This window comes from Haliaeetus leucocephalus, unplaced genomic scaffold (assembly GCF_000737465.1).
Source record: "Haliaeetus leucocephalus isolate CR32 unplaced genomic scaffold, Haliaeetus_leucocephalus-4.0 Scaffold871, whole genome shotgun sequence".
NCBI classification, from domain to species: domain Eukaryota; kingdom Metazoa; phylum Chordata; class Aves; order Accipitriformes; family Accipitridae; genus Haliaeetus; species Haliaeetus leucocephalus.
This window is the reverse complement of record NW_010973307.1, coordinates 4156280-4180234: the sequence shown is the minus strand read 5'-3', so window position 1 is coordinate 4180234 and position 23955 is coordinate 4156280. Positions and strand designations below refer to the sequence as shown.

Genomic DNA, 23955 nt, shown 5'->3' with positions numbered 1-23955 from the left:
TCACGCCTGCACAGAAATCCCAGTTAATACAGTATCAAGCCTGTTTTCAAAGCTGTTACATTATTAAACCTTCAAAATTGAAGTTCATTAAGAACTAGAGCATTGTACACAGTAGCTATTCCACAGCACCAATCCCCTAGTACAGGTTTATCCTTGGCTTCTTCCAAATCCCCCTAATTAATTTTTTTTCAAAGGCCATCAATCTGAAGCAGACAAACATCAGAGAGTCAATTCATTAACATTCCCATATTTCCACTTATCTTGGGCCACTTCTTCTCTTATTAATAGCTAGTAAGATTGGCATTTCTAAAAATAACCAACCAGCGCTGGAAGCAGAACTCCAGGGAGCCCTCCCAAACCCCATCAATCCTCCCAGCAATACTTCAGAGTCTCGTCCTAAGGTCTCCTGAGTACACCCTGGCAGTTGGCAATCTCCGAGGCAGCCCATGAATCAACATCCAATATGAACTACGAGACGCTGATTACTCAAGTAATTTATTACTTCTAGGGTGACCAAAAGGCTGTTTACACAAGGAAATTAGGATACTTTAGAGTACCGTCAGCTGTGCCCTGAAACTTTACCTCTGATTTATATGCCAGCTCAGTTTCTCTCGCCTTAATGTTCTTCATCACAGGTGAATTTAACGCTGGTGTGATGCATCGGATTTACTTTTAGAAAGTTCTGAACCTCCGTTTTCTCCCTAACTGCAAAAGGCAAAGGCAAGTGTAGCACAGTTTCCTTAAACACATGAGACAGTGTGCTCAAGCAGCACCAACAGACTGGGAGATGAGTCACCGACTATAATGAACAATTCTGTCTCTCATGGAGACTACAGAAAACAGGTGGTATTAGTTTAATTTCCATTCACAGCCTTGCGACTGTGGATTCCTGGCTGCAGCAGTATGCTTAGGAGAAAGATGTTGGGATCAGTCACCCCAATCTGATTATTATGGTCTTACTGATCTTAATCAGGAGGCAATCATGAATTACTCACTTGTTTCCCATTTACATGTTTGTATCAAATGATTTTACAGTACTGCCTGATAGAGAATATAAAAATGCGAACACTTCACACTGAAATATGCCACTGACTCACTGCTGAGGGGGAAGGAGTTTTAGCCCTCCTTGAAGCAAGAAATGAGCAAGTACAAGACACAACGCTGGACCTAACGAAGGGGACATCTGCATTTGCAGGCAAGTGAAATAATGTTTAATTAAGAGTATTGACTAGGTTATACATGGGAAGGAAGCAAGCAGAGGGGAAAAAATTATGCCTGGAGTCCTCCAGGGAGCCTGGACAAAAGGAAAATTGGCTCTGGCAGCTAACATGCTCTGCCATGGAAGAAAGAGGTTTCTAATGAGAAAGGCTCTAATGGACACAGCCTGAGATGTCAGAAAATGTTGAATACTACCTTGATCAGGATGGGCAGCAAATCAGCTGGACAGGAGAGAGGCGTTTCTAACGTAACCTCACTAAAAGCAGATTAGTCATATGGTGGTTTTCTTCTTTCTTTCCTGTTTTTCATAACCTCTTGTAACTGTATTGCCCATTTTGGATGTCGTACATACATACTTTCATCTGAATTTACCTTAATCTGGCTCGAGTTAAATGCATTTCCAAGGCAACTTCAAGCCATGCTTCAGTCAGCCAGAGACTCCTGGACCCGTCCAGAATTATCTAGCTCCCCAAATTCATTCCCTAAAAGGTCAGAGGGCCCCCCCGCCAGCTGCATGAGCTAGGGATGGGTGTCTGGCCTCACACATCTGGAGAGACAGGAATATCTTCAGTGATCAATAGTGCAAAGCAAGGCTCTGGCATACAGCAAGATACTGGGGGGACACCCAGTCGCTTGGGGTCCCTAGGAAATGGGCTGTCCTAAAACAAACAGTATGAGATGCCCCTTCTCAAAGCTAGGGTAGGGAACAGTCACAGATGATCACAGAATCATTCAGTGGTTTGGGCTGGAAAAGACTTTTCAGGATCATCTAGTCCAACCCCCCTGCCACAATGGCTGCTGCTAATTTCTAACCAGAGCTGAACTTGAACTGATCTTAGAGATGAGCCCTAACCTTTAGCCAATAATGAAAACCCTTCCTGCTTTCCTATCTTAAAAATACATGTATTTCTTTTTGAAGAAATCAAAGAGAGAGTTTGCTACTTAGACATAACTTTCCTAAAACTTGTTATGAGTACAGAAATTCAACTGTCCGCTCTGTTACTTTGCTAGCAGGAGCCCTGAGGTTTCAGCCTCAATGGACTAGCACTGCCCCACGCAGTTCTCCGGCAGAGTGCATGCATCAGCATGGACCAGGGACCATTCCTTGAAGATGCAGTTTGCATGTTCTGGCACTATTTAGCTGACTAATACTGATGTAGCCCTTAAGTGCAAGACTGGAAAATACTGTTGAACAAAAGCACACTGTTAAGCAAAACACTGCAACAAAGCATTCACAAAAACACGCAGTACTAATGAGAGAGAGTCCTGTGAGAGACATCTTCAAAGCAGATCGCCCTTACACACTTCTCTCTAGACAGCAGTCAAAATTTTGCAGTATGTTGGAGATGTAACCTTGCAATAGGTTCCCAGATTAAAAATGTTTTGAAACCAAAATTAGCAAAACCAAGTTCATCCTCCAATGGAGAAAGAACTTCTAGCTGCATTTTTACTTCAGATAAAACCTACAGGAGAACTGAAATTCAAGTGGTAACATCTCCAAGGAAACAGCTGGAAAACTTGCGGTCTTTGCAGATGCTATAGGATTCTTTATTCAAAGATAAACTGTACTATATTGTACTTTGCAGTCCAGGGGAAAAAAAATTAAAAGCACAGACAAGGTCTTAGTAGGATGCCACAAACTGTGCATGCAGCAAAACAAGACTTCTTGCACTGGATCTTGATGCAAAGAATATATTCTTTACATCAGTTTGCTAAAATACAGCTAAAATTAGTAACATGAATGCTTTCACAAATAATTTTTTAGTAATTGCTATACATTTTCTGTTGTCATCAGAAGAAGTGTTCTCTGGCACAGAGGAATCATGACTTCCTCTCTCCAGGCATCCCAAGCCAAGACGCTACTAGCAAAACTGAAAGAAACCATTTTCACTTTCGCCTCTCTTCTTTACTGAGGAGCGACGTGGTACAGACGTTTCTTAGCCATACGAAATTCCCAGTTCACATTGACACCCACGCCGCAGCAACAGGGAAACAGGACTGGCGTATGTCTTAAGCAAACAAGAAATAGGGAATCCAGAGAATATAGAATTATCTTTAAGCATCTGGCTACTGCCTGCATGCTCTTCTCACTCACACTCTGGCCCTTGTCACAAGTACTTGTTGAGACAGCCCACTTCGGCTTTTCAACATCCAGGGATGTTACACAGCTGGAAACACACAGAGAAACTCTTCACTTCAGCACTCAGCAGCTTGGATCAAAGTTGTGGATTTCTGCTTTTCGGGGTTTTTTTTGGTGGGGTAGCAGATTTTTTTTAAAAGGTCTGTATTACAGCTATTCTGTTTAAGTCCCCCAGCACATATTAATCTCATGCCAACAGGAGTTTCTCTTCCCATGCAATTCGCCAGCTTCCCCAGTTACATAACCTATATGCCTATAAAAGCTTTCTATAGCTACCGTAACTGCTAATGTAAGATAAATTAAGACACAAAGGTAGTCCCGACCTCGACTTCACACACACGCAATGAACTGACGCCATTCTTCTTAGTCACAATGCCTTGAAAATGAAATAGGAGAAAGGGCTGCAGCTCTTTCTTATATAGCTCCCTTCTTCATGATAATACTTAATGTATCCTAAAAGCACATCTGTCCACCCTAATGACAGTACTTGCAGAAAGACTCTAAAATGGAGGCTGGCAATTTTCTATCCTCATAAGCTCTGGAAAGCAGCCTTCGACAATAACAACCTGTGACGGGGCCAAATCAGGGAGGTCGCAAATAGCAGTGTTTGAAGGAGGAAGACACCCATGGTCACACAGACTGTCTCCTTCGGCACCAGGAGAAGGGTGGTTCCCCGCAGCGTGTCCTCTGATATGCTGCTTACAATAATAGTATTGTCTGGACAAAGCTACAATGGAATTTGACTCCATTATGAAGAAGCAGCCGCTGATGCTCATTTTCTACCTAATACAAAGAAAGTTCAAAGCAGTGGCGTTGGCTGCAGTGGGTTTATTTTCAGATTAAGATATATACACACACCAAAAAAAGGATAAAGCAAAGGTACCTGAAATTACAGCAATTTTCCATGACCCATGCTCCTCCTTGGCTATTCTTTCTGCCTCTTCCATTAGTAACATACCAAATCCCTATAAGGGGAGAAATAACAGGAAGAAGAGATAAATTCTGTAAAAATAGAAAACATAAGCAAGGTCAGAATGTAAGCATTAGTACAGTTCCAAAAGACTCATATTTTTGGCACAGGAATGATCCTGTGATCACGACTATTGCTGAATATTGCAGGAGAGGGCTTGAGAAGAGGTGTAGCAACACTAAGCTTTAGAGTGGAGCTTTCTCAGGGATTTTTTTCTGATCATGAAATTATTCATAGACAGTTCTAGTGTCTGACTGCTTCTTAGTGGCAGAAACAGAATGAAGTTAAATCCACTGGTGGTAAGTCAGCTTGGTAGGCATTCCATAATTCCTGTCGCTGAACAAGTCTATCCTGCTGAGATAACCAATCCTAAATAACAATCGCCCACCTTAATGGCTACCTTACTAGACCTGGGTTTGTGTTAGTGAATTAAACAAAGCCAGAGCACAAATGCCAGACGCAGTTGCCTACACTGTCAAATTGCAGAAGGATCCCAGTGCCATTCTGACTGGGGACATCAGCTGAAACAGATGCGGCCAGACACTACAGACCCAGAGACAAGCCCTGCTGCTGTTCACTTTTCTGATGTACATGTTGCCTTAGCACCTTGTAATCTTTATTTCCACAACCCCTCCAGCAGTCGGGAGCTGTTACCATGCTCGTTTCAGGATGAAGAACTGAGGCACGCAGCAACCACGGGGCTTGTCGGGGCTACCCACAAAGGCTCCATCAAACCGCTGCGTGACCCTTGCAGACCTAGGCTAGGCTCAAGCTCTGTAACACTCTCCTAGGCTCAACTCGTGACGCAGGAGATGCCAAATTGAAAAGAATTGCAGAAGAACGTGTTAATATTCTGGACCAGATCCATGCCTCTATTTACATTTGGAAATCTTGCACAGCAGGAGCGCTACTGGAATCACAATAATGCTTCAAAATAAGCAAATAGCCTTTCTACTCTAACAACTTAGTTGTCCTATATATCTGGGTATAATTGATTGGATTAATTCACTCCTAACATTAGGATGCAGGAATTATACTCAGCTCTTTGTTCATCTATTTTCCTGACAAGATGTACCAAATGGGGATGTGGCAACACTGAAGCACATGTGATTTAATTCTAAAAACCATTTAACTTACAGGCATTTTTAAATAACACACAGAAATCTTCGTTCTAAAACGTCCTTCTAATCAGAAATTGCCCCTGCAACTGTGAAGAACACTTTCTGATTAACCTCTTGAACACTGACTATTCCGAATGAACATGAGTGCGTCATATGCCATGAAATTTCAATTTGCAGCCTATTTTAATGTTTGTAGTTGGCTACTTCCAATTGATTTTTCTCTCTATTTTTTAAAAATATTTTTTCAAATACTTAGGATGACCACTTTTTTCTTCCTAAATTTTTAAGTGTTAACTATTTTATAGTGGAAATATCCACTCCCCCTGCCAGCCACTGCCTTATGGTCACATATCATCAGTATCTAGCAAAACTGCATCTTAATGCATATACTCAGGGAAAGATTAATAAATACAAGGAAGTTAATTTAAAACATCAGCCTTGAGCACTTCTGGCAAAGAGGACAAACTGATTGCTTTTTTAAAAGCTCAGTCCAAAGGTTCAAAACCTACCAGAGCAAAATTTAATTCACATTTTTGCTCACTGCAAGCCACAGCATGTTACATGCAGCAGAAGGATAATGTGCCATTTTCGTATGAGTCACTGCGAGGAATTAGAAACACGGCTTTCCACTCCATTCTTCACATGCTTTAAGATATATATGAAATGGTCTCACAAGTGTGTCTGAAGCAAAAAACTGTCTGACCCAACTAAGAGAGTTTACTCACGAGTCTCACCAAATCACTTAAACTGATAAACATCTCGGAACCAAAGTTGGATTTCTTCTGTTTTGGTAGGAAGAATGCATTCAATAAATGTTCCTTTGAAAGAAAACTGGGCAGTACCAAATAAAATCTCACCTTCCCACATGCATTTCAGATTTCAGAAGTGAAATTAGTCTATTGAACAAGATCAATTTTAGAAGGAAACAAAAAGACACAATGGATGTATCCCCTTTGTTTTGTTTTTACTCAGTTTGCAGTCAAGTCTGATGTACCATACAGGATATCAAAGGAAAGATATTCAGAACCAAAGGTGCTTAGTACTCCAAAGTCAAATTAGCACCAGCATATGTGAGCTCATATTGTATGGGCATGAAGCAACACTGATAGCATTCAGCCATGCTTTTTTTTTTTTTTTTTTAAATCTCAGGGCAGTCACAATTATCTAAACATGATCACACTAACAAAAACTCAGAAGCAGCATGATTTCAGCAGGTGAAATGCAAGAAGAGGCTCAAATTCAATTCTGTTTCTATTGCAGCAGACTATAATTCAAAGCAAGTGAATGAATCTCAGATATTAAAAAAAATTCTTCTCCAGTTGTGTTGGGGAGAGGGGTGCAAGAAAGAGGCACAGATAAAAAATAAATACAGCTTGGAGTACCTGGTGCTGAAATTTTGAAGGATCCCGACTGCTCACGGGGACAACGCTCCCATACACGTGCAATTCCCGGACAATGGAAACGCCTCCTTTCAGCTCAGGTCTGAATGACTCTTCTGAACACTTCCGCAGTCGTAGGAGGCCAACAAGAATATCCTGCTCTGGATCTTCATAGGACAGGAAGGTCTCCCAGCCACCATTAGCCACATAATCTCTTCTAACTAATTCAATCTGGTCAAAGAGTACAAATACAAAGAGGAAAAGAGAAAAGGACAACTTCTTTAAAAATATTTAAGCAACATGTTGAACAGACCAAAACCAATTTCATGGATCCATAAACTATTACGATTCAGAGGAAGCATGCAGTGCTTTCTTAAAGGCCAATTTAATTCTAGATGGATTTTAGCAGTACTGGATAAGAACTGCTGTTACTGCAGTCATATTGAAGATAAAACATGTGACTACTTTAATAGAAATGTATTTGCCAATGGGAGAGAACTAGTCTTCTATCCCTATTTGCAAGCTTTCAAGAAGGGCTGGTAACCCACATGGTTTCCTGTCTAAGTCAGAAACCTAAAACCTATACTTCTTGAGTTACTCAAGGTTCATAATCACTGCAAAATCAATGGGGGCAGCAACTCTTGCCTCTAACCAAGGGACTTGCTCTAATTGAAATTCAGATCCAGTTACAAACTTGCTAATGTAGAATGAGTAGTTTTGCATCTGCCTTCACTAAACCTGTGTTTAGGTCCATGTCTCCACTACTTTGCAAAAGAAATGGCTTGGGATGTCTACAGAACATGAGTCTTCTAAGCAGCAGTCAACTACTTTACCAATTAGTTCCTTCCAGCACCGCACAGGATCTACCTACATGAGCAAACTGCATAGTGCAACAGGAGTGGGTCTGAAAGGAGTTGGTGTTGAGTATTGCATTACATGTGCTTTACAGAATCAGCAGGAAGTGTTTTCTTACTCATTCAGATAGTACTGAAGACACCAAAACCATCCATACAAATACCCTGAGACCTGACCAGTGACAACATATTACTTGCCCTCAAATCCAATTTTTGATAGCAATCTAGACAAAGGCAGCTCTGAAGATCACAAGTGAAAGGGAAAAGTGAAGTGAGAGTAGGCTGCTCTGGAGAATACAATAAAGACCATGCCTGCGTAGAAGAAATTACTTCTGCAGAGCACTGAAAAGCTATAAAGAGTAACTGGTGGATAAGAGAGTAGAAAGAAGAAAAAACTGCTTTTTCAGAGAGTCCTGACCTACCATCATCAAGGAGCAGCCCCAGGGCTCAAGATGAGACTCCCTCACAGCAGCATGAGACCTGATCAAATATCACATAACGGTAGCTGTCTTTATAGGTAGCAGAGTTACCACTGAGTTAATTTGATGTAACCTGTAGCCGGTGATGATAATGTCACATCTCCGGTGACATAGTGAGTCACTCTATTTGCATTTTGAATTGATATGAAATAGCTGCCCATCCTTGCTGTAGGGACTCCCTTGCCCACCTGTGACAACCAGCTGCTAAGCAGACCAAAATTATTTCCCAAATTGCCTGGCTCAACAGAGGAGTGGCAGGAATAGTTTGTGATATTGAGAGCCTGGTGACAACACAGGATATGGTTGGGGGGGGTTCAGTACAGACTAGTCCTGGTTCTCTTCCAAAGAGCTAGGCACCCATTAGCAGCTGGCACACATTAGGTATGCTCCTGGAAGGCACTTCCTAAACTAAATCTGAACAGAATCTGGTTTCTGTGCTTCCTGATGCTTTCAAAGTGGGGAACAATCAGAGGATTTGCTTCAAAAGCACACCCCTGATCTGAACGAAAACTGTCACATAGGTACACCTGCCATCATTTTGACAGCCTCCTTTCACTTTAGGACTTCAAACATGAATGGCAAGTGTCAGTAGATGCCCTGTGCACCAGCACTGCACTGGCGTTTCTAACATTTACATCCCGACAGTACAGTATAGGACTGATCCCTATGTATACCTTGCCATGCTCTCCCCAGTACTACTATAAAGACCAAAGCAAAAGACCTCAGTGTTTTTTCTGCAAATCCTCTAATACCCAGAAATCCATGAATTAAAGATTTGTTTACAGAAAAGCCATAAGGGATTCTGTCGCCTGCCTGCCTTACTCCGTGATGAAGTCTGGGTGAACACAGCTCACAATTAAATCCCTTACTGACTACAGAAGCAAGGCTCATTTCAACACTGACGTACAGCTCACGGGGTAAGCGCCCAAGCAGATGTCTGCCGATGTGCCAAGTTCTCCAAGAGCACAACTCCACTCCAGCTTGTGTGTCAGGCTGACACACACTGATCCAGATCTACCACTAGGTACACAACGCCCCTAGTAAAATGGAAATGTACAGGAAAATAGAAGAGCATGAGTTTTTTAAAATACCCAGATTTTGCAGTTAGTTTCATATGTGGAAAAGCAGTTAGGTTGAAGCTTACTGCTAATGTTTTAAAAAAAAAAAAAGCAGAAAATATTATTAAACACTGCTATACTAAGAATTCAAAATGGCAAGATTGGAGAACTCCTGGTTTCTCCTGAAGACAAAACAAAACAAGTAGAAAACATGGCTCCATTGCCTGTCCTCTAGCAGGGACTAGGTGCCGTGTTATGCCCACATGGAGTCCAAAAGCCACTTGCAGACAGAGATGAAGCAAGACTACAGGAACCTTCACCAGGAGACTTTATATTGTGTGCATTTTTATAGCATCATAAGCACGTATCAGGTAAGCTGATCTGCTCAGAAAAGTCCCTACTAATCTGAGTTTTTTATTCTCCCCACTTCCCTGGGCACAGAGGGCCCTAGGATACGTAAATCCCTTCAAAGGGTTTTCAGGGGCTCACAAGACATACCAGTATCCCAGAAGGAAAAGGCTTTGTACAAATGTGGCAAAAGCCATCCTGAATCACCTCCCGGTCGGTTGGTACATAGCTATGTACAGCAGCGTGCTGCAGTCCCCAGTGTCAGCCCCTTGTCCGTAAACCATCCCGTGCGCTGGGTAAGAATAATCCTCATCAGGGTGGATTACCATTTCAGTACGCAATCCTAGTAAATGTCCAGCACAGTCTGTTTTAAACTTCCTTCGACAAACAAAGGGAAAACCCAATTGCAGATTACACACTTAAGCTAGAACAGCTACCCCCAGCTTAAAAATCTGCCTTATTCCTATTAGAGCTCTATATCAAGATCATTATCTTGATCCAACCCTCCCCGCTTCGCAGGAACAGCAGCAGCTTCCACATCTTGCACTTTCTGCTTTAACACTAATGTAGGTTCATAACCTGAACAGAGCTGTTATTGCCCCTTGCCTTTCAAAAACTGTCCATCCAACATCTCTTTACAGCAACAATTCACTAGAGCATTTTTAAGGCTATTACGTAGCACTATGCAGCCTTAACCATTCTGAGAGCAAGCAAATACCTTCCGCTGCTATGGAGAAACACCACTAATTGAAAAGGCAGCTTAGAGACAGCTCTGTAAATAACCAGCTACAGGCAAATAATCTACTTCAAATTGATTAAAAAAAAAACCCAAAACTTTTAAAAGCAGACACACTATTGCCATTATAAAAATACATACAGCCTACTGATCCTTAACAGAAAGAAGTTACATGAAGTATAACTAATTATAGCAAGCGATTAATTTGTTTTAGATCTGACACGATAGACTCTCTTATCAAAAGGATGCATTGTTTACTTATGAAGCTAAGAAAAACATCATACCTTGTCATTAGTCTAAAGCACATGAAAAATTATACCATCTTCAGAACATTCCTCTTCTTGCTGTCATGATAAATTTTACTACGACTACATAATGACATCCTCCTGCCACTCAGACAGATGAGTTTAACAAAGGGAATTTTCAACAGAACGTTGCTTTGAAAACCCTGTGATAAGCTATTTGCTAACTACTCAAGAAATTTACAATTTAAATTAGATTAGCACTGCTGACAACAGACATCTTTGGAAAATATTTCGTGAGATGACCGCAGATTAGATAACAGGAGCAGAGCACAAAGGCTGCACAGCCTATGTACAAACGAGTCTGTACAGCCTCAATTCTTGCTGAAATCTGGTAAGAACAAGGTAATTTATTTGGGGTCATTACACACTTATACACATTATATCCAGTTATACTGGATTTCTGTTATGCAAGATGGGAAGTATTGTACTCTATCTGAATTCACATAATGGCAGGAGAAAAAACAGAATATGGCTCCTAGTAATCTCTGATTTGCAAAAGCGAGAACACCTTTCAGATGCTAAAGTCAGAGAATATTCATTCTACTTAACTTCTGGCACCAAACTCAGAGCATCTCTGAAGCCTAAATAATCAGTGGAGCCTCCAAAGCACAAGACCTCTGTCAGGAATCTCTCTCTATGCTGACACATAGAAAGCCCAACCCCAGGTTTAGTGGCTCACTTTTAGGAAGTGGGTACGTGCCCATTGCACAGAAGAGAAGAGAGGTATCCAAGTGTCATTCTGATTCAGCTTTCTACCTGGGGGTGGCAGTATCTTCTGCCTGGCACAAAGAATTCTTGTTTGAAAGTAAAGGCAATATATGATGGACAAACTCCAGAATCATTTCAGTCCCTCCTTAATGTCAGCAAAGGAACAGGAAGGGAATACTTCCAGGGTATGATTTATTAGTCACAGCAGACATGTATAATAAGATGGATCAGACCCTGTGTGATCTTAGAAAGCTCATCTCCTTGGGTGCCATGGACCTCCTGACCACTTTCTGGAAGGATTGATCCCTCCTTGTGACTACAGTGAACTGGAGAATTAGTTTCCTAAATTGGATGCTTGAAGTTCGGCAGTGAACGTTTTACCTTCTATAAAATAAGCATAGCAATCTTTTTGTGGACTATTTTAGGAAGGAAAAACACAACATATGTGTCACATGCTAAATGGATCTACTGATATATATACACAGACATACATGTGCAGAAGTCTATTTATACATATATTGTTTGCCTATATAAACATGTACATTCACAAAAAAAAAGGCTGTAAACTCATCTTGCTAAACATTCATTCCTGTTCAGCATGCATACATGGTGTTATTGGTATTTTCTAAATCCAAATTTGTAATGAGGAGGGAGAAAAGGGAAGGCAGTTATTTTGTTATAGCAGTGCAAATACCAAAATAACTGCTCACTGTAGTCAGTTTATTGAACATGGTGGTCCATAAATTTCAACATGTGACTGTGCTCAAACAGAAGACATCCAAAGCTGCTGTGAAAATAAATGGAAAATTGGATCCAGCTACAAAGGCAAACTGCAGGATTGGACATGCTACAAATGGGTCCCAACGCCTCCACACAAAACACATGTAACAAATTGTGTCTGAAACAAGCTCCTAGAAAATAAGACAAATCTCACCTGATATGGTCTCACTTTATGGTGAATTTCTTGAATTCCAACCTCTCTTGTCCTTACATCACGACACTATAAAGAAAGGGAGGAAAAAAAATTACACGGGAGAAAAACATTAAGCTCTGAAACATACAGATTTCCAGCCACCTGTTGGGTTCAAAACTAAACTGAAATTGCATGAAGTTGCACGGGCGAATTTCAAATGGGTAGACTTCAAAACAAAAATGCTCACCGATCCATCCTTAACACACCTCAGAAAGAGGTCTTAGTGCTAAATGGAAAGACATGCTGACAAAAATCAATTCACTAAGCAACCATTACGGTTCATGAAGAAACGTACCCTTTGATTCACGAACAGTAGGGTCTGGAGGCAAAGTCAACATACATAAAAAAATAACAGAGGCGAAAAAAAGACTTCGGCATAATCCATTTTTACCCTGCATTGGGAAGGTCTAACATTGGCAAAATCTACGCCAAAGCACCAGAGTCCTTAAGCAGCCAGTTTTTGAATCTCAGCAACTTTTTCCTTGCTTTTAAATGAGAACTGTTGCAGAAGCCCTATCCAAATATCAGAAAGTAAAGCTAATGCTGATCTAGCATCCACAGAGCATCACTGAGGGTTGGGACCAATGATGGAGAAAAAGACAGCCAAAAGAAATCTTCCCTCCCTTATAAGTCAGACAGAGGAGGAGATGAGGCTCCAAGCTCAGTGCTTGAGACATCAGTTATAGCTTACATAAACTTTTGTGCTTCTCAGCAAAGCCGATGGAAGTTGTGTAATTTGGTACCCATTCACATAAGCAAACAGTTGTGACAGTATAAGCACTCCTACTGTGGGAGACTATACGCATTCATGTCTTAGCGGTTTTATTGGAAAGTCCAATATTAAGCTTAACCCAACATTTGTCAGCAAAGTGCAGCCGTAAGAGTTTTACCCAAAGCAGCTGAGTTGCAAATGCTCGTTTCATTCCACTAGTGCTGCTCTACTTGGAGGGAAGGTAGATAACCTCCACCAACAGGCTAATATTGCTCTAACAGTAACAACACCTACCTGCCCATGTATTTCCAAAAGCCAGACTTTTAGACATGTGCAAAAATCCAATTCACAGAAACTCCAGAGTACCCAGAACAAGCACAGCTCTATCTCATGTCCTGTCCTTCTCTGAATGCTTTTAAATTCCATTATCAATATAAAGCAACAATCTCCCAAATAGCAGAAAAAAGTGGGAGTTTGTGGTTTTTTAGAGTAGGCTATGGTAAAACCAGGATTCATTGTCATACCAGGATTCTAGAGTAGACAAACTCTTCTCTGCCTTACAATTTCCTAGCTACACAAACAGCACAGAAGGAGGCAGAGAAATATCCACTCTTCATTAAGAACCCCAGAACTGAGGAAGGACAATGTATTCTGGGATGCTGCTTTAAAATTCTGTGTCCCAACTGTGTATCTCTACTTGCACTCAGTGGCTGGCAATCATGAAGGCCAGCATCTGGTCCCTCCAGCAAGGCTCCTCAAGAATAATTTCTTTCCAACAACCACAGACACAAATTGCAGTGTTGGCATGACTGATCCCCATCCCTCAAACACACTCCTCACCAAGCCATTCCCCAAAGATGGATGCCAGAACTGCCAGAGCTGCCTGATCCTTACTATCGAGCCTGCAAATAGATAAGATTCCTGCAAGTCCCTTCCTTGCCTTGGCCTTTTCCTCTCCCTTTTCTAAGCTAAGAGACAAGAGGACAAAGCATATTTACAGTTTTCTCCTATGACACAAGAAAAAAACATAACAGTACCTTACATCTCAAGCTATATTGCAGCAAACTGTTTGGTTCCTCATTCCACCAGCTGCAGTGTTTCTGCCTCACTAAATTAAAATCTATAATCATCTGCACAGCGGAGATATTTACAGATTTGGTTCTTCTAAAAGCGATGAGTGCCAGCCTGACAAGCCCTTTAATGGTTCAGCTCAGCCCCGACTGCCATGGATCAGCTATCCCTGCTTCTCCAGCTGGTCTTGATCAGGTTCAGATCAAATGATGTTGTTTTAGTATCAAATCCAGGGAAGAGTTCACCAGTAGCCCTAAAGAGCTCAATTGAAAAGGCTTAGCGGCACCACAGAGGTTGTCTACCCTGCCTGGTTTTGAAGTGAAAAGTCAGCAGGAGAGATGGAAGCTTCTGTGGCTGGCAAAGCTGTCTGCCAAATCCTGGCTTGCTACTGGAGAGAGACTGGGAGGAATGATTTAAGGAGAAAGTCCAGGGCATCAGCTTAGGAGACATTAAGTGATATGGAAAGCCCAGCTAGAAGGAAGACAGTCTGGAGTTTCTTTACTGATCTTTTGCACTGCAACTGCAAGATCCAAGTGAGATGGCAAAGGCAGTAAGGAGCTAGATGTAGCCTAGAGAACTATCCATGTTAAATACCAAAAATATAGGTCAGCAGCACGAGTTGATGTGGGACTACAGGCAGCAGCCAAAGACTTTACCATTGCTGGATACAGTAATTCCTTAAAACCTCTTTAAGAAAAGGTGAGCTAGAAAAATGGAATGCTAAATCACAATACAGACGCATGGAACAGTTGTGGTGAGTATCTGTTCCTGCCTAAACACCAGGACACCAAAGCAATTAAAGCCCTTTGGAATAGTCTCAAGGAGCATGGGGTTTGTGTGATGTTTTGTTTAGGAAGTCGGACAGCCCAAGAAAGGAAGAACTTGGGCATAACTCTGCTGGAGGATCTGCAAACTGTGTCTCAGTGGGAGGTTTAAACAGTGAGCAGTGTCAGAACAGACCACGAGGGACACTGTGAATGCCAACTGCTGCAGCGACCTTCCAAGAAAAATTAAGACTGGGTATACGTACCTCCTTCTGACTCCAAATACAAATGCAATTTGTATTTGCAAATCCCCCTCCTTCTCTCCACCCCCGCTCATATTTTTATTTGACCTTAGAAATATCAAGAATATCAAGTCTCATTTGTTTGTGCTGAAATCTCTCTTGCAAGATTTCTCTGGCCTCAGACTAAGAGCTTTTCTTCCAATTGTTCAGTCAAGTAAGTGCATGCGTGGGAAAAAGAAAGGAAGGAGAATTTCTAATAGCATAAATTAAAAAGAAACCTTCCTGCCTTCTCTCTGATTTAAGGGTTTCGTTCTGCTAAAACATGGAATATCACAAACTAGCTACCTTTGGGAACAGCATGAAAGTGCTAAAAATCAACCAAACAAAAACAGCTTTTCAGAAGAATCATCAAGGTGCTTTTTAGTCATTAACATTTTTTTGAAAGACTTTTGCAGATTGTTTTAGTTCAGCAGTAAACCTGGCTCCTGTTGTGTCTTCTAGTCATTACTTTTCTCTCTGCTACTTTGTGTAAAGTCATCAAGCAGCTCTCCCTCCATACCAACTGACAAATATTTTACCTGTGTCCCAAGATCTTTCATCCTGGCCAAGGCAAGCTCTCTCAGGTTCCCGTGCTCCACTCCAGAGCTGACTAGTGGCATTGGGATATCTCTGCATATAAGAGGAAAAACAAAAACCTCAAACAACTGCATTAGCAGACAATACACCATAAAGCACCATTATAGTCATCTAAGCCAAGACCCCAAATAGCAGACCACAACTTATCTGAATTACCTTTGTTTCAAGTCTTTGGTTGAACAAGAAATAACACAACTAAAAGCAGGAGAAAAATGAAGGGAAAAAAGCTACAGATTTTATTTTAGTAAAAAGACTGAAGACAAAAGTAGGCTTTTACAATCCTAAGAAATAGGTTATAATTTTGCTCTCAGTTCTTCACTTGGAAGTCTGGAAAAAAAGGATCAACCAGCTGAGCCCATGCCTTGCCTAGGACTCCAGGTCAGATGTTCTTCATGGTTATCTGTTGCTGAAGAAAAGCAATTGGGAACCCGATCGTGTCTTTCTGCAGTCTCCGAGTTGAATGCCCGTCAGGGAAAATGGATCAAAATTACAACATTTTTATATTGGGATGCTAGCTGCTTAAAAGTGAAAAAGTTCTGTTTAGCAAATGATTTGCAGCAAAGCCCAGCCAGAAAGTCTAGGGTCTTCCTGCGGGAATGTAAATCATGAGTCTGCAAATGACAGAACTCCTTCCTTCAGTTCTCCAAGGAACGTATTACAATGAAATTTGAAAGCAAGACCAGGTTTGGCCTCTCTGCTGCCTTCCAGGGCAGTTCGTCCCACTAGAGATTAGGAAAGCAGGATACCATCCCTTAGTGAAAGGAGGATTTACGCACCCAGATCAAGCTGAAAAAAACCCATGCAGATTATTGGCACATCCCACTCCACGCTCACCTTCTATCTAATGCTGTACTATACGGTGATCTCAAATGCTTCCCCCCAAATCCTGCTCAAACACCACCCTGGCACCTCTGATAAGACACCACCCAAGTGCACTACTGTGTAATCCAACCCCCCTCAGATCTTCTACAGGGAAATAAGGACTATACAAGCATGAAAGTTACTCAGTAAATTGTACAGCAGGTTGGTCTCAAAACGGGGCTCAAACATTCCTTGGTGAGTATTCCTCCTTTTCCTTTATCTGTGCAAGCTTTCAACAGAGTAAAGAACAGAATATCACAAAAAAACATACAGAGAATAGGATGGTTCAGGGAATTGGTAATGTAATTAGCTTAATCCATGTTGGTTCAGTAGTGATTGAAAGTCATCACCATCTAGCAGCTGTCTGATGACCTCTGTAAAATGTATTAATTGATCTATTCAGTTCCTTGAGGACTTGCATTCACACCATGGCCCCCATTAACAATTACTATTTTTGGCAGTAGCTGTATAAAAGATAAAGGTCTTCAGCAGTCCTAAAGACCTGATCCTCATGCTGCTTCAGCCTTGTAGAAGTCTGAGACACTGGCGAGGGGGGCTAGAAAAGGAGTTTTCCTTTACTGTTCGGAATGAAAACAAGGGCTTCAGAACTCCAGGATTCTCCTCCCATTTCAGCATCGCACTCCAATTTTGGTATGACTTTCTCCAGCATAATGGAGGCCCTGTGTTTTACTTTCCTCCCCTGTTTTCCCTGCTCTTTTTTCTATGAAGCCAAAGGGTCTATGAAAAATTCCTCACCTCTTACACCCGCATGCCAAAAAGTTGAGGCAAAAATACAATTAGCCAACCAAATCATTTATTCAGTGGATTTCTTTGAGCAAATAAGACACAGCAGAGCCAACACAACACACTTTAAAGAGCCTCAATTAGAGGAAATAAGCACTTCACATTGTGACTGAAGGACACACTAGAGGAGAACAGCATTTTCATCAGGGTATGTTAGATCTACAGTGATAATCTAACTAAACTTCTTTCTTCTAATTATGGAACAACTCCAAGAAGTCAGGCTGTATGTATTTTCCCTACAGGGACGTAGATATAACATCCTGACATGTTCCAGTACCAGGTCTTTAGCTAAATCCAGAGTCAGCTATGAAATAGTAAATGAAGTCCTGCAAATAAAAGGTAGATTACAACATACAGTAACTTGAGCCTCTCTCATCTGCCTACCAGGGAGAAACCTAAATTAAAATATGAATGTGAAAAATAAGCTTTTTAAGAAAGAGAAAGCGAGAAATAGGTTTTCCATTCCCACTTCAGATTACGGCAGGCTATTTAAATAAGTACCCTGTGTGCATCATGAGTGTATGCACTAACTGCCTATTTTGAATAGCCACAAGACAGCATTGCACCAGTGGTTTTAGGACTTGTTAAAACGCTAAACAAATTCAGGGATACAGGGGATTAAATCCTGACCTTATTAAAGTTAATAAGCAATTTGCCAGAAGCTTCAACAAGGCCTATTTAATCTTCTATTTTTCAAACATTCTGTGTTACTTAGGACACTTGTGAAGCAGTTGATTGAAGCACACAGTGAAAGTCTAAAGACCTTGAGTCTGCTCTCAGCTCTGACTTACTACATGATCTCGGTTGAGTAAGGCATTTCATTTCTTCATACCTACATCTCCCCATCAGTACAGTGAAAATAACATTCAGATGAAACACTGAGATACACGAAAGAAAAAGTCTCAAGGTGTGTGACACTACTTCTGTCATTTCATGCCTTCTCACACAGCAATGCACTTCAGTGACAATGAGGTTCACAAGCATTCAGGAAAAATACAATATTAAGCATCTCTGACAGTTACAAAACACCCTGGAAAATATAGTCTCCTCCAACCAGCCATTAGCAACAGCATCTTTTTTTTTTTTTTTTTAAAAAAAAACAACCCAACATATTTTACCTGGTTTTCTGAAGCAGAAAGAGTTCTACAGTGTTTTGTCAGTGACACCTTTCCCATGCTCACCTGACTCATTAAACTGATTATTTTGAGCATGTGATGGACTACAACAACATTGAGTCCCTTATGTTTCCTCAAAACCTGGTACTAGGGAACAGAGATCCCAAACCGTGGTCCTAATAAGGAAGGGCATAGAGAGCTGTCTTCTTCTGGTGGTGTTTGCTGGAAAACCTGAATGCATATACCAAACAGCCAGTCAGTATGCAGAGAGTTTGGGACAAGTAGCCGTCCAGGGCACAAGCTGAATCCAAAAGGACTGTGGAAATAGAGCCTGAAATGCAAGATGTGAAGGATGGAGGACTCGCGGCAGCAGGGAGATGGAAAGGGCTGGGGGCAGCAATGGAGAAAGGGAAAAAAGTTGCTTGTCCTCAGTGAAGCAGTGTTGGGAACAGGCCACAAATGTTTTAGGAAATCTGGCTTTGTTCATTATTCTGTTACAGAGTCACACAATGGCCCTGAAAGCAATTTAGATCAAAGTAATAGCTTTCGGACTTTGCACTGGAGGTGTAAAAATCTGTAATCGCCACGAACAAGTTTCAGATAACATGAGCCGGTCAGTAAGAAAACAGCTATTCCACTGGAACATAATAACTGACAACCGGATGACAGCTGGATGGAGGCTGCTGCTGTTGACAGAAGAAATCAGTCAAGCTCAGGCAAATCAGCACACCAAGCAAAGACTTTTCCAGGCCTGTGTTCCTTAGAAGACCTGCTAGGCTGCAAACTCATGCTGTCCTCTAAGAATAAACCTGTTTGTTTTAGATACGATGCTATGGTGATAGCATCATGAACAAATGGGCCATTGCATCTGTAGTGGAATTGATGAAGAAGATGTGCAGGGAGAAAAGGTAGGAGTTTTGCCTTTAATAATGCTCCTACACATGATGTGAAAAGCCTGGGGGATTACCAAGGAGATATTTCCTGTAAGCCATGTTTTGCTTTCTTCATCAGTATCACATCCTTCTTCTGAGTGCTCAGCTACAGCCACCAGTTTCTCACAGTAACAAAGACCTGAAGAAAGGATCTCCTGGTCACTGAAACTATGTCTCAATTACTACAGACTGCTGTATCACAATCACATTCATAAACCTAATCAAGCTTCACCATAGCCATATTTAGCTTCTCTTCCCCTTTGGTAACTTTGGAAAGCTACTCCAGAATCTCAGTCCTGACCAAAAGTTCCCAGCTTCCTGCCTTGTTTTCTGCAAAGCTACTTCTTATTTTGTCCTCCGCCCAAATCAATGTTCCTATTTATTAAAAGGCTATTTTCTTTCTCTCATAGATTTACAGAGGTCATTTATGTCCACAGCTATCCTTCAAACAAAAGACTGATGCTCCTCTGCACATATTTCCACAGTTCATTTTCTTGAAGATGAGGATTATTCCAGACAAGGTCTTTCCAAAGCCTTGTCTGGCTGCTGGATTAATACTTTCATCTCTAAAAAGAGTTATACTGAAAAAAATGCTTTTCACAGCTGCAGTCACCAGTGGCTTATTGATATTACAGACCGAGACATTAAGAACTTCTCCTCCTCTGCTATTTTCACATGATGATCCCATGGTTTGCAGCAAAACCCCCTCCAAGTTTGACCTCAAACTTCCCTGAACTGCATCCCATCCCATCTCTGTCACTCTAGCTTCACCACCACCAGATCCTGCTTGTGCATCCTCTGTCTTTCAATGACGCTTCCCAGACCTGCAAGGTTTCCTCAGCATCCTATTATTTTTGTGTCACTGTAAATAAATATAATTTTGAGCAAGATTAGTTTGTAAATGGATGTTTGAGAAACTCCACTAATAACCCTGAGTCCATACTTTCTTTATCAAAGCTACCCAGCATTTCTTGCCTTCAGCCGCTTTCTTCCCTACCATGTTTCCCTGCTTATCCCCACTCCATCACATTTCTGATAGGGCACAAAATCAAATGCCTCAGAGAACTCCAGGCAGGTAAGGTCTAATGCACAAGGCTTTCTCATTCGGCGTGCTCTTGGAGAACTAGGCATTGGCGCTGTTTCCAGCTCATGTAGCTGGAAGCCAACTGAGTATTGTCTGCACATGCAAAAATAGGCAAGTATGCTATAAGCCTCCCTTCCTGTTATCAGACAGATTTAGAAGATAAAAGAAGAAAAATAATCCAGGGAAGACTCCACGCTGAAAATACAGCGCTAAATGGAAGTATTATCTATTGTTCTGGGAGGTGAGTGCTGGAAGTAATGGTATTACCATAGTATGTGTATGAAAACCCTGCAACACCCACAGGGAAAGAAAGGAAGTCTATAGCCAAAAAAAATGACACACCTCACAGCTCCTGCAATAGATATAGGAAACTTCACCTACAGCCAAGAAGCAATTATCCATCAATGTCATTAAAGTACTGTGTGCTGCATCCTATGCTCTTGTCTGACTGGCAGCAAAAGTGGGGCCTCCAGAAGCCCTGAGGTTTCTGGGTGCATTATAGAAGCAGTTCAATTTAAATAGCTTCTCACTCTACTTGGCCTTTCCCATTCTGAATAGATAGGAAGCAGTTTTAAAAATCTTTAGTACATTAATGATTAAGCCTGAAAAATAATAAAAGCCTGAGTCAGATCTCGCTGTAATTAAAGTAAGAATCCCTCCAAGTACAATAAATCAATATACAAGGCCCACCACAGAAAATTACCTCTGAACACGGTACACACGTGTCCATGGTGGGACGAGGGCCAGGATTCTGGCCACCAGATCCACAAGAGTGCTGGGGGGGTAGCTCTTGTATCTTCCAGTCTTCCAGAGCTCATACAGACCAGTGCCACGGATCACTAGTGTCGGATACAGCTTCATGCCGTCTGGGCGAAAAGCAGGATTCTCAAAAAACTCCTGCAAAAGTGGAACAAAAAAATGCAAGTCAGGGCAAAACAAACTACATTTCCTGGGGCTTCAGAGCCCGAACAAAACTTACAATTGTCTTTTACAAAATCTTGAGTTGCCAGTATTTTCTGGTTTATGACATTATTTGAAATAAAGAGTATGTTCTAGATTTAAAGAGAAGGCCACTAAAGAAAAAAAAAAATCCAGATGACAATGCTATGAGTCAAATCTGTACATTGCTTCTACCTTTCAGCATGAATTCAATAGATATTGCACCATTTATTGTAACAGACTCTGCTCAGAATTAGAATAATAGAAGTGAGTGTACTTATCTTCAATCTCAGCAGACCACATTTAGAGATTAATCAATGTGTCTGAGACACATCATTTGAATAGCAATGAAGAAAAACAGATTTATTCTACAATGATGTTCTGAACAATCCTAGAGAATGGGAGGGTAAACTGTATCTCCTGCTAACTCCTATGACTAAATCCCAGCACAGAACTGCAAATTGATCAGCACTAGCTTGCACAACACAACAATCACATTGGTTTTTTGCAGATTGAATTTCAGTAATGACAATTAAAATAAAATCACTTACAAAAAAAATCAAAAACCACGCAAGGCACCCTGAACCAAGCAACCACTAAACTGACTTAAGCAATGACATGGCCCTCATTGTAACAGCACCTACAGGCCCGATCTAATACTGGATTGGACTGTTGCACACTTGAAATCCACCGCTTGATCCCTCTCCAGCATAGTATTCTCACAGTAATAATACTAAAAAAATAATACAAGTTTGTTAAGCTGAGTTAATGGCAGGCTACCATGGTCCCACCAGTTGCTGTGCTAGGTTTGGTAGTCACCAGCACTTCGCTGAAGTGCTTCAACACATTCATGCAGCCCAGACCCACTCAGACATTTTGCTGTTTCCTACCACCGCTGTGTGTCAAACCAGCTCCTGGAGTGCTCCAGCAAGGCCTGGCTTTGGAATAAAGTCCCATTAGCAGCCTGCTGGGAGCAGGACCTCCCCACCTGGGCAGATCTAAGTGGCTCTGTTGGCTCACCGTGCTTCACAAAACCATACTTCAACACAATAAAAAGCAGCAAACGGACTGCTGCTAGCTTAAGCACACCAAAGTGGATCTGCACAGACTCGAGTGCATGCTAGATCCAGCGCAAGGACGGGAAGAGGCGAGCAAGGTCAGAGAAACGGCAGGACCACGTCAACCCAGGCCCTTTCTGGCAGACTCCCTGCCAAAGCCTGTGGCCGGCTCCAGCAGCCTCTGCCCTGCACACCCGCACTTCTGTGCCACCCTACCTGCTGTGCAGCTACAGAGAAAAACAGACCGGAGAGCTAATCCAGCTGAAAAAAGAAACCAGTCAAAAAATATCTTTTCCAGGCAGCCTCTTAAGCCATTTATACACATCCTCCCAGAGAGGCAGGGATAACTGAGTCAGTTTAAGAGACAAAACAAGGTCTGGACCACGGATAAAGTCACAGAATAGTTTGGGTGGGAAGGGACCTTTCAAGGTCATCCAGTCCAACCCCCTGCCATGGGCAGGGACATCTTCAACTAGACCAGGTTGCTGAGAGCCCCATCCAGCCTGACCTTGAATGTTTCCAGGGATGGGGAATCAACCACCTTTCTGGGCAACCTGGGCCAGTGTTTCACCACCCTCAGCGTAAAAACTTTCTTCCTTATATCTAGTCCAAATCTGCCCTCTTTTAGCTTAAAACCATTACCCCTTGTCTTATCGCTACAGGCCCTGCTAAAAAGTCTGTCCCCATCTTTCTTATAAGCCCCCTTTAGGCACTGGAAGACCGCTATAAGGTCTCCCCAGAGCCTTCTCTTCTCCAGGCTGAACAACCCCGAGTCCACACTGCCGCTGCAAAATTAACTGTCAAATCCTGGATTCATGGTCTGATGAAGCTTCAGCCATCACCATCCCAGCAGCACTGCTGGCTTAAGGAGCAGTAAGTCCCAGATGGCCCCATAAAGAAAAAAAACCAACAACGCAAGGAGGAGGTAGTGGTTTTAAGTTTTGCAGGGTTGTTTTAACTCGGATCAACTGACGGACTTGGGTTACCTGCAGCTTTGCAAAATGGTTGTGCCAAAAGCTGCTGCTGCTGAGAGAACCCCATCCAGGCACAGCCTTGTTGTGCTCACCTCGTTACAGAATTGCTAAACAAATTGGTTCACGCAGAAAGTGAGACCCACATTCCCCACCCTCAGCCTCCTGGAGGGATAACTAACTTATTTCTCGTCAAACTGTATCCAAGACACAAGACCAACCACCCCAGACGGATAACACACCTTGTATCCCATTAAGCTGCACTATCAGTAAAGTAAATGGTTTACAAGGAAGTTGGCCAAAGGCAGATAAAGACAGTTGACTCTGAACCCCAGCGTCAAGGTGCTCACTCTGGAGCGTGCATAGGTATAAGGTTGGTCTCCTCCTTTCCTCAGATCTGTTTATGCACTCCATAAACTCTCCTGTTCATCATGAATCTCCCATCGCCACCGTGAGATGAAAAAACATACTTGTCTT

At 41.9% G+C, this 23955-nt stretch overlaps 1 protein-coding gene across 2 annotated transcripts in view; it reads right to left on the bottom strand.

The window, feature by feature from the left end:
- ELP3 (elongator acetyltransferase complex subunit 3) overlaps nucleotides 1-23955 on the bottom strand; it is a 90421-nt gene that overhangs the window by 17475 nt on the left and 48991 nt on the right. For both annotated transcript variants that reach the window (XM_010583163.1, XM_010583164.1), the window contains exons 10-14: nucleotides 21214-21407; nucleotides 15657-15747; nucleotides 12251-12316; nucleotides 6832-7059; nucleotides 4242-4323 (exon numbers count right to left, since the gene is read on the bottom strand). In XM_010583163.1, the coding sequence (XP_010581465.1) occupies nucleotides 4242-4323; nucleotides 6832-7059; nucleotides 12251-12316; nucleotides 15657-15747; nucleotides 21214-21407 (661 nt within the window). The remainder of the gene's footprint in view (nucleotides 1-4241; nucleotides 4324-6831; nucleotides 7060-12250; nucleotides 12317-15656; nucleotides 15748-21213; nucleotides 21408-23955) is intronic.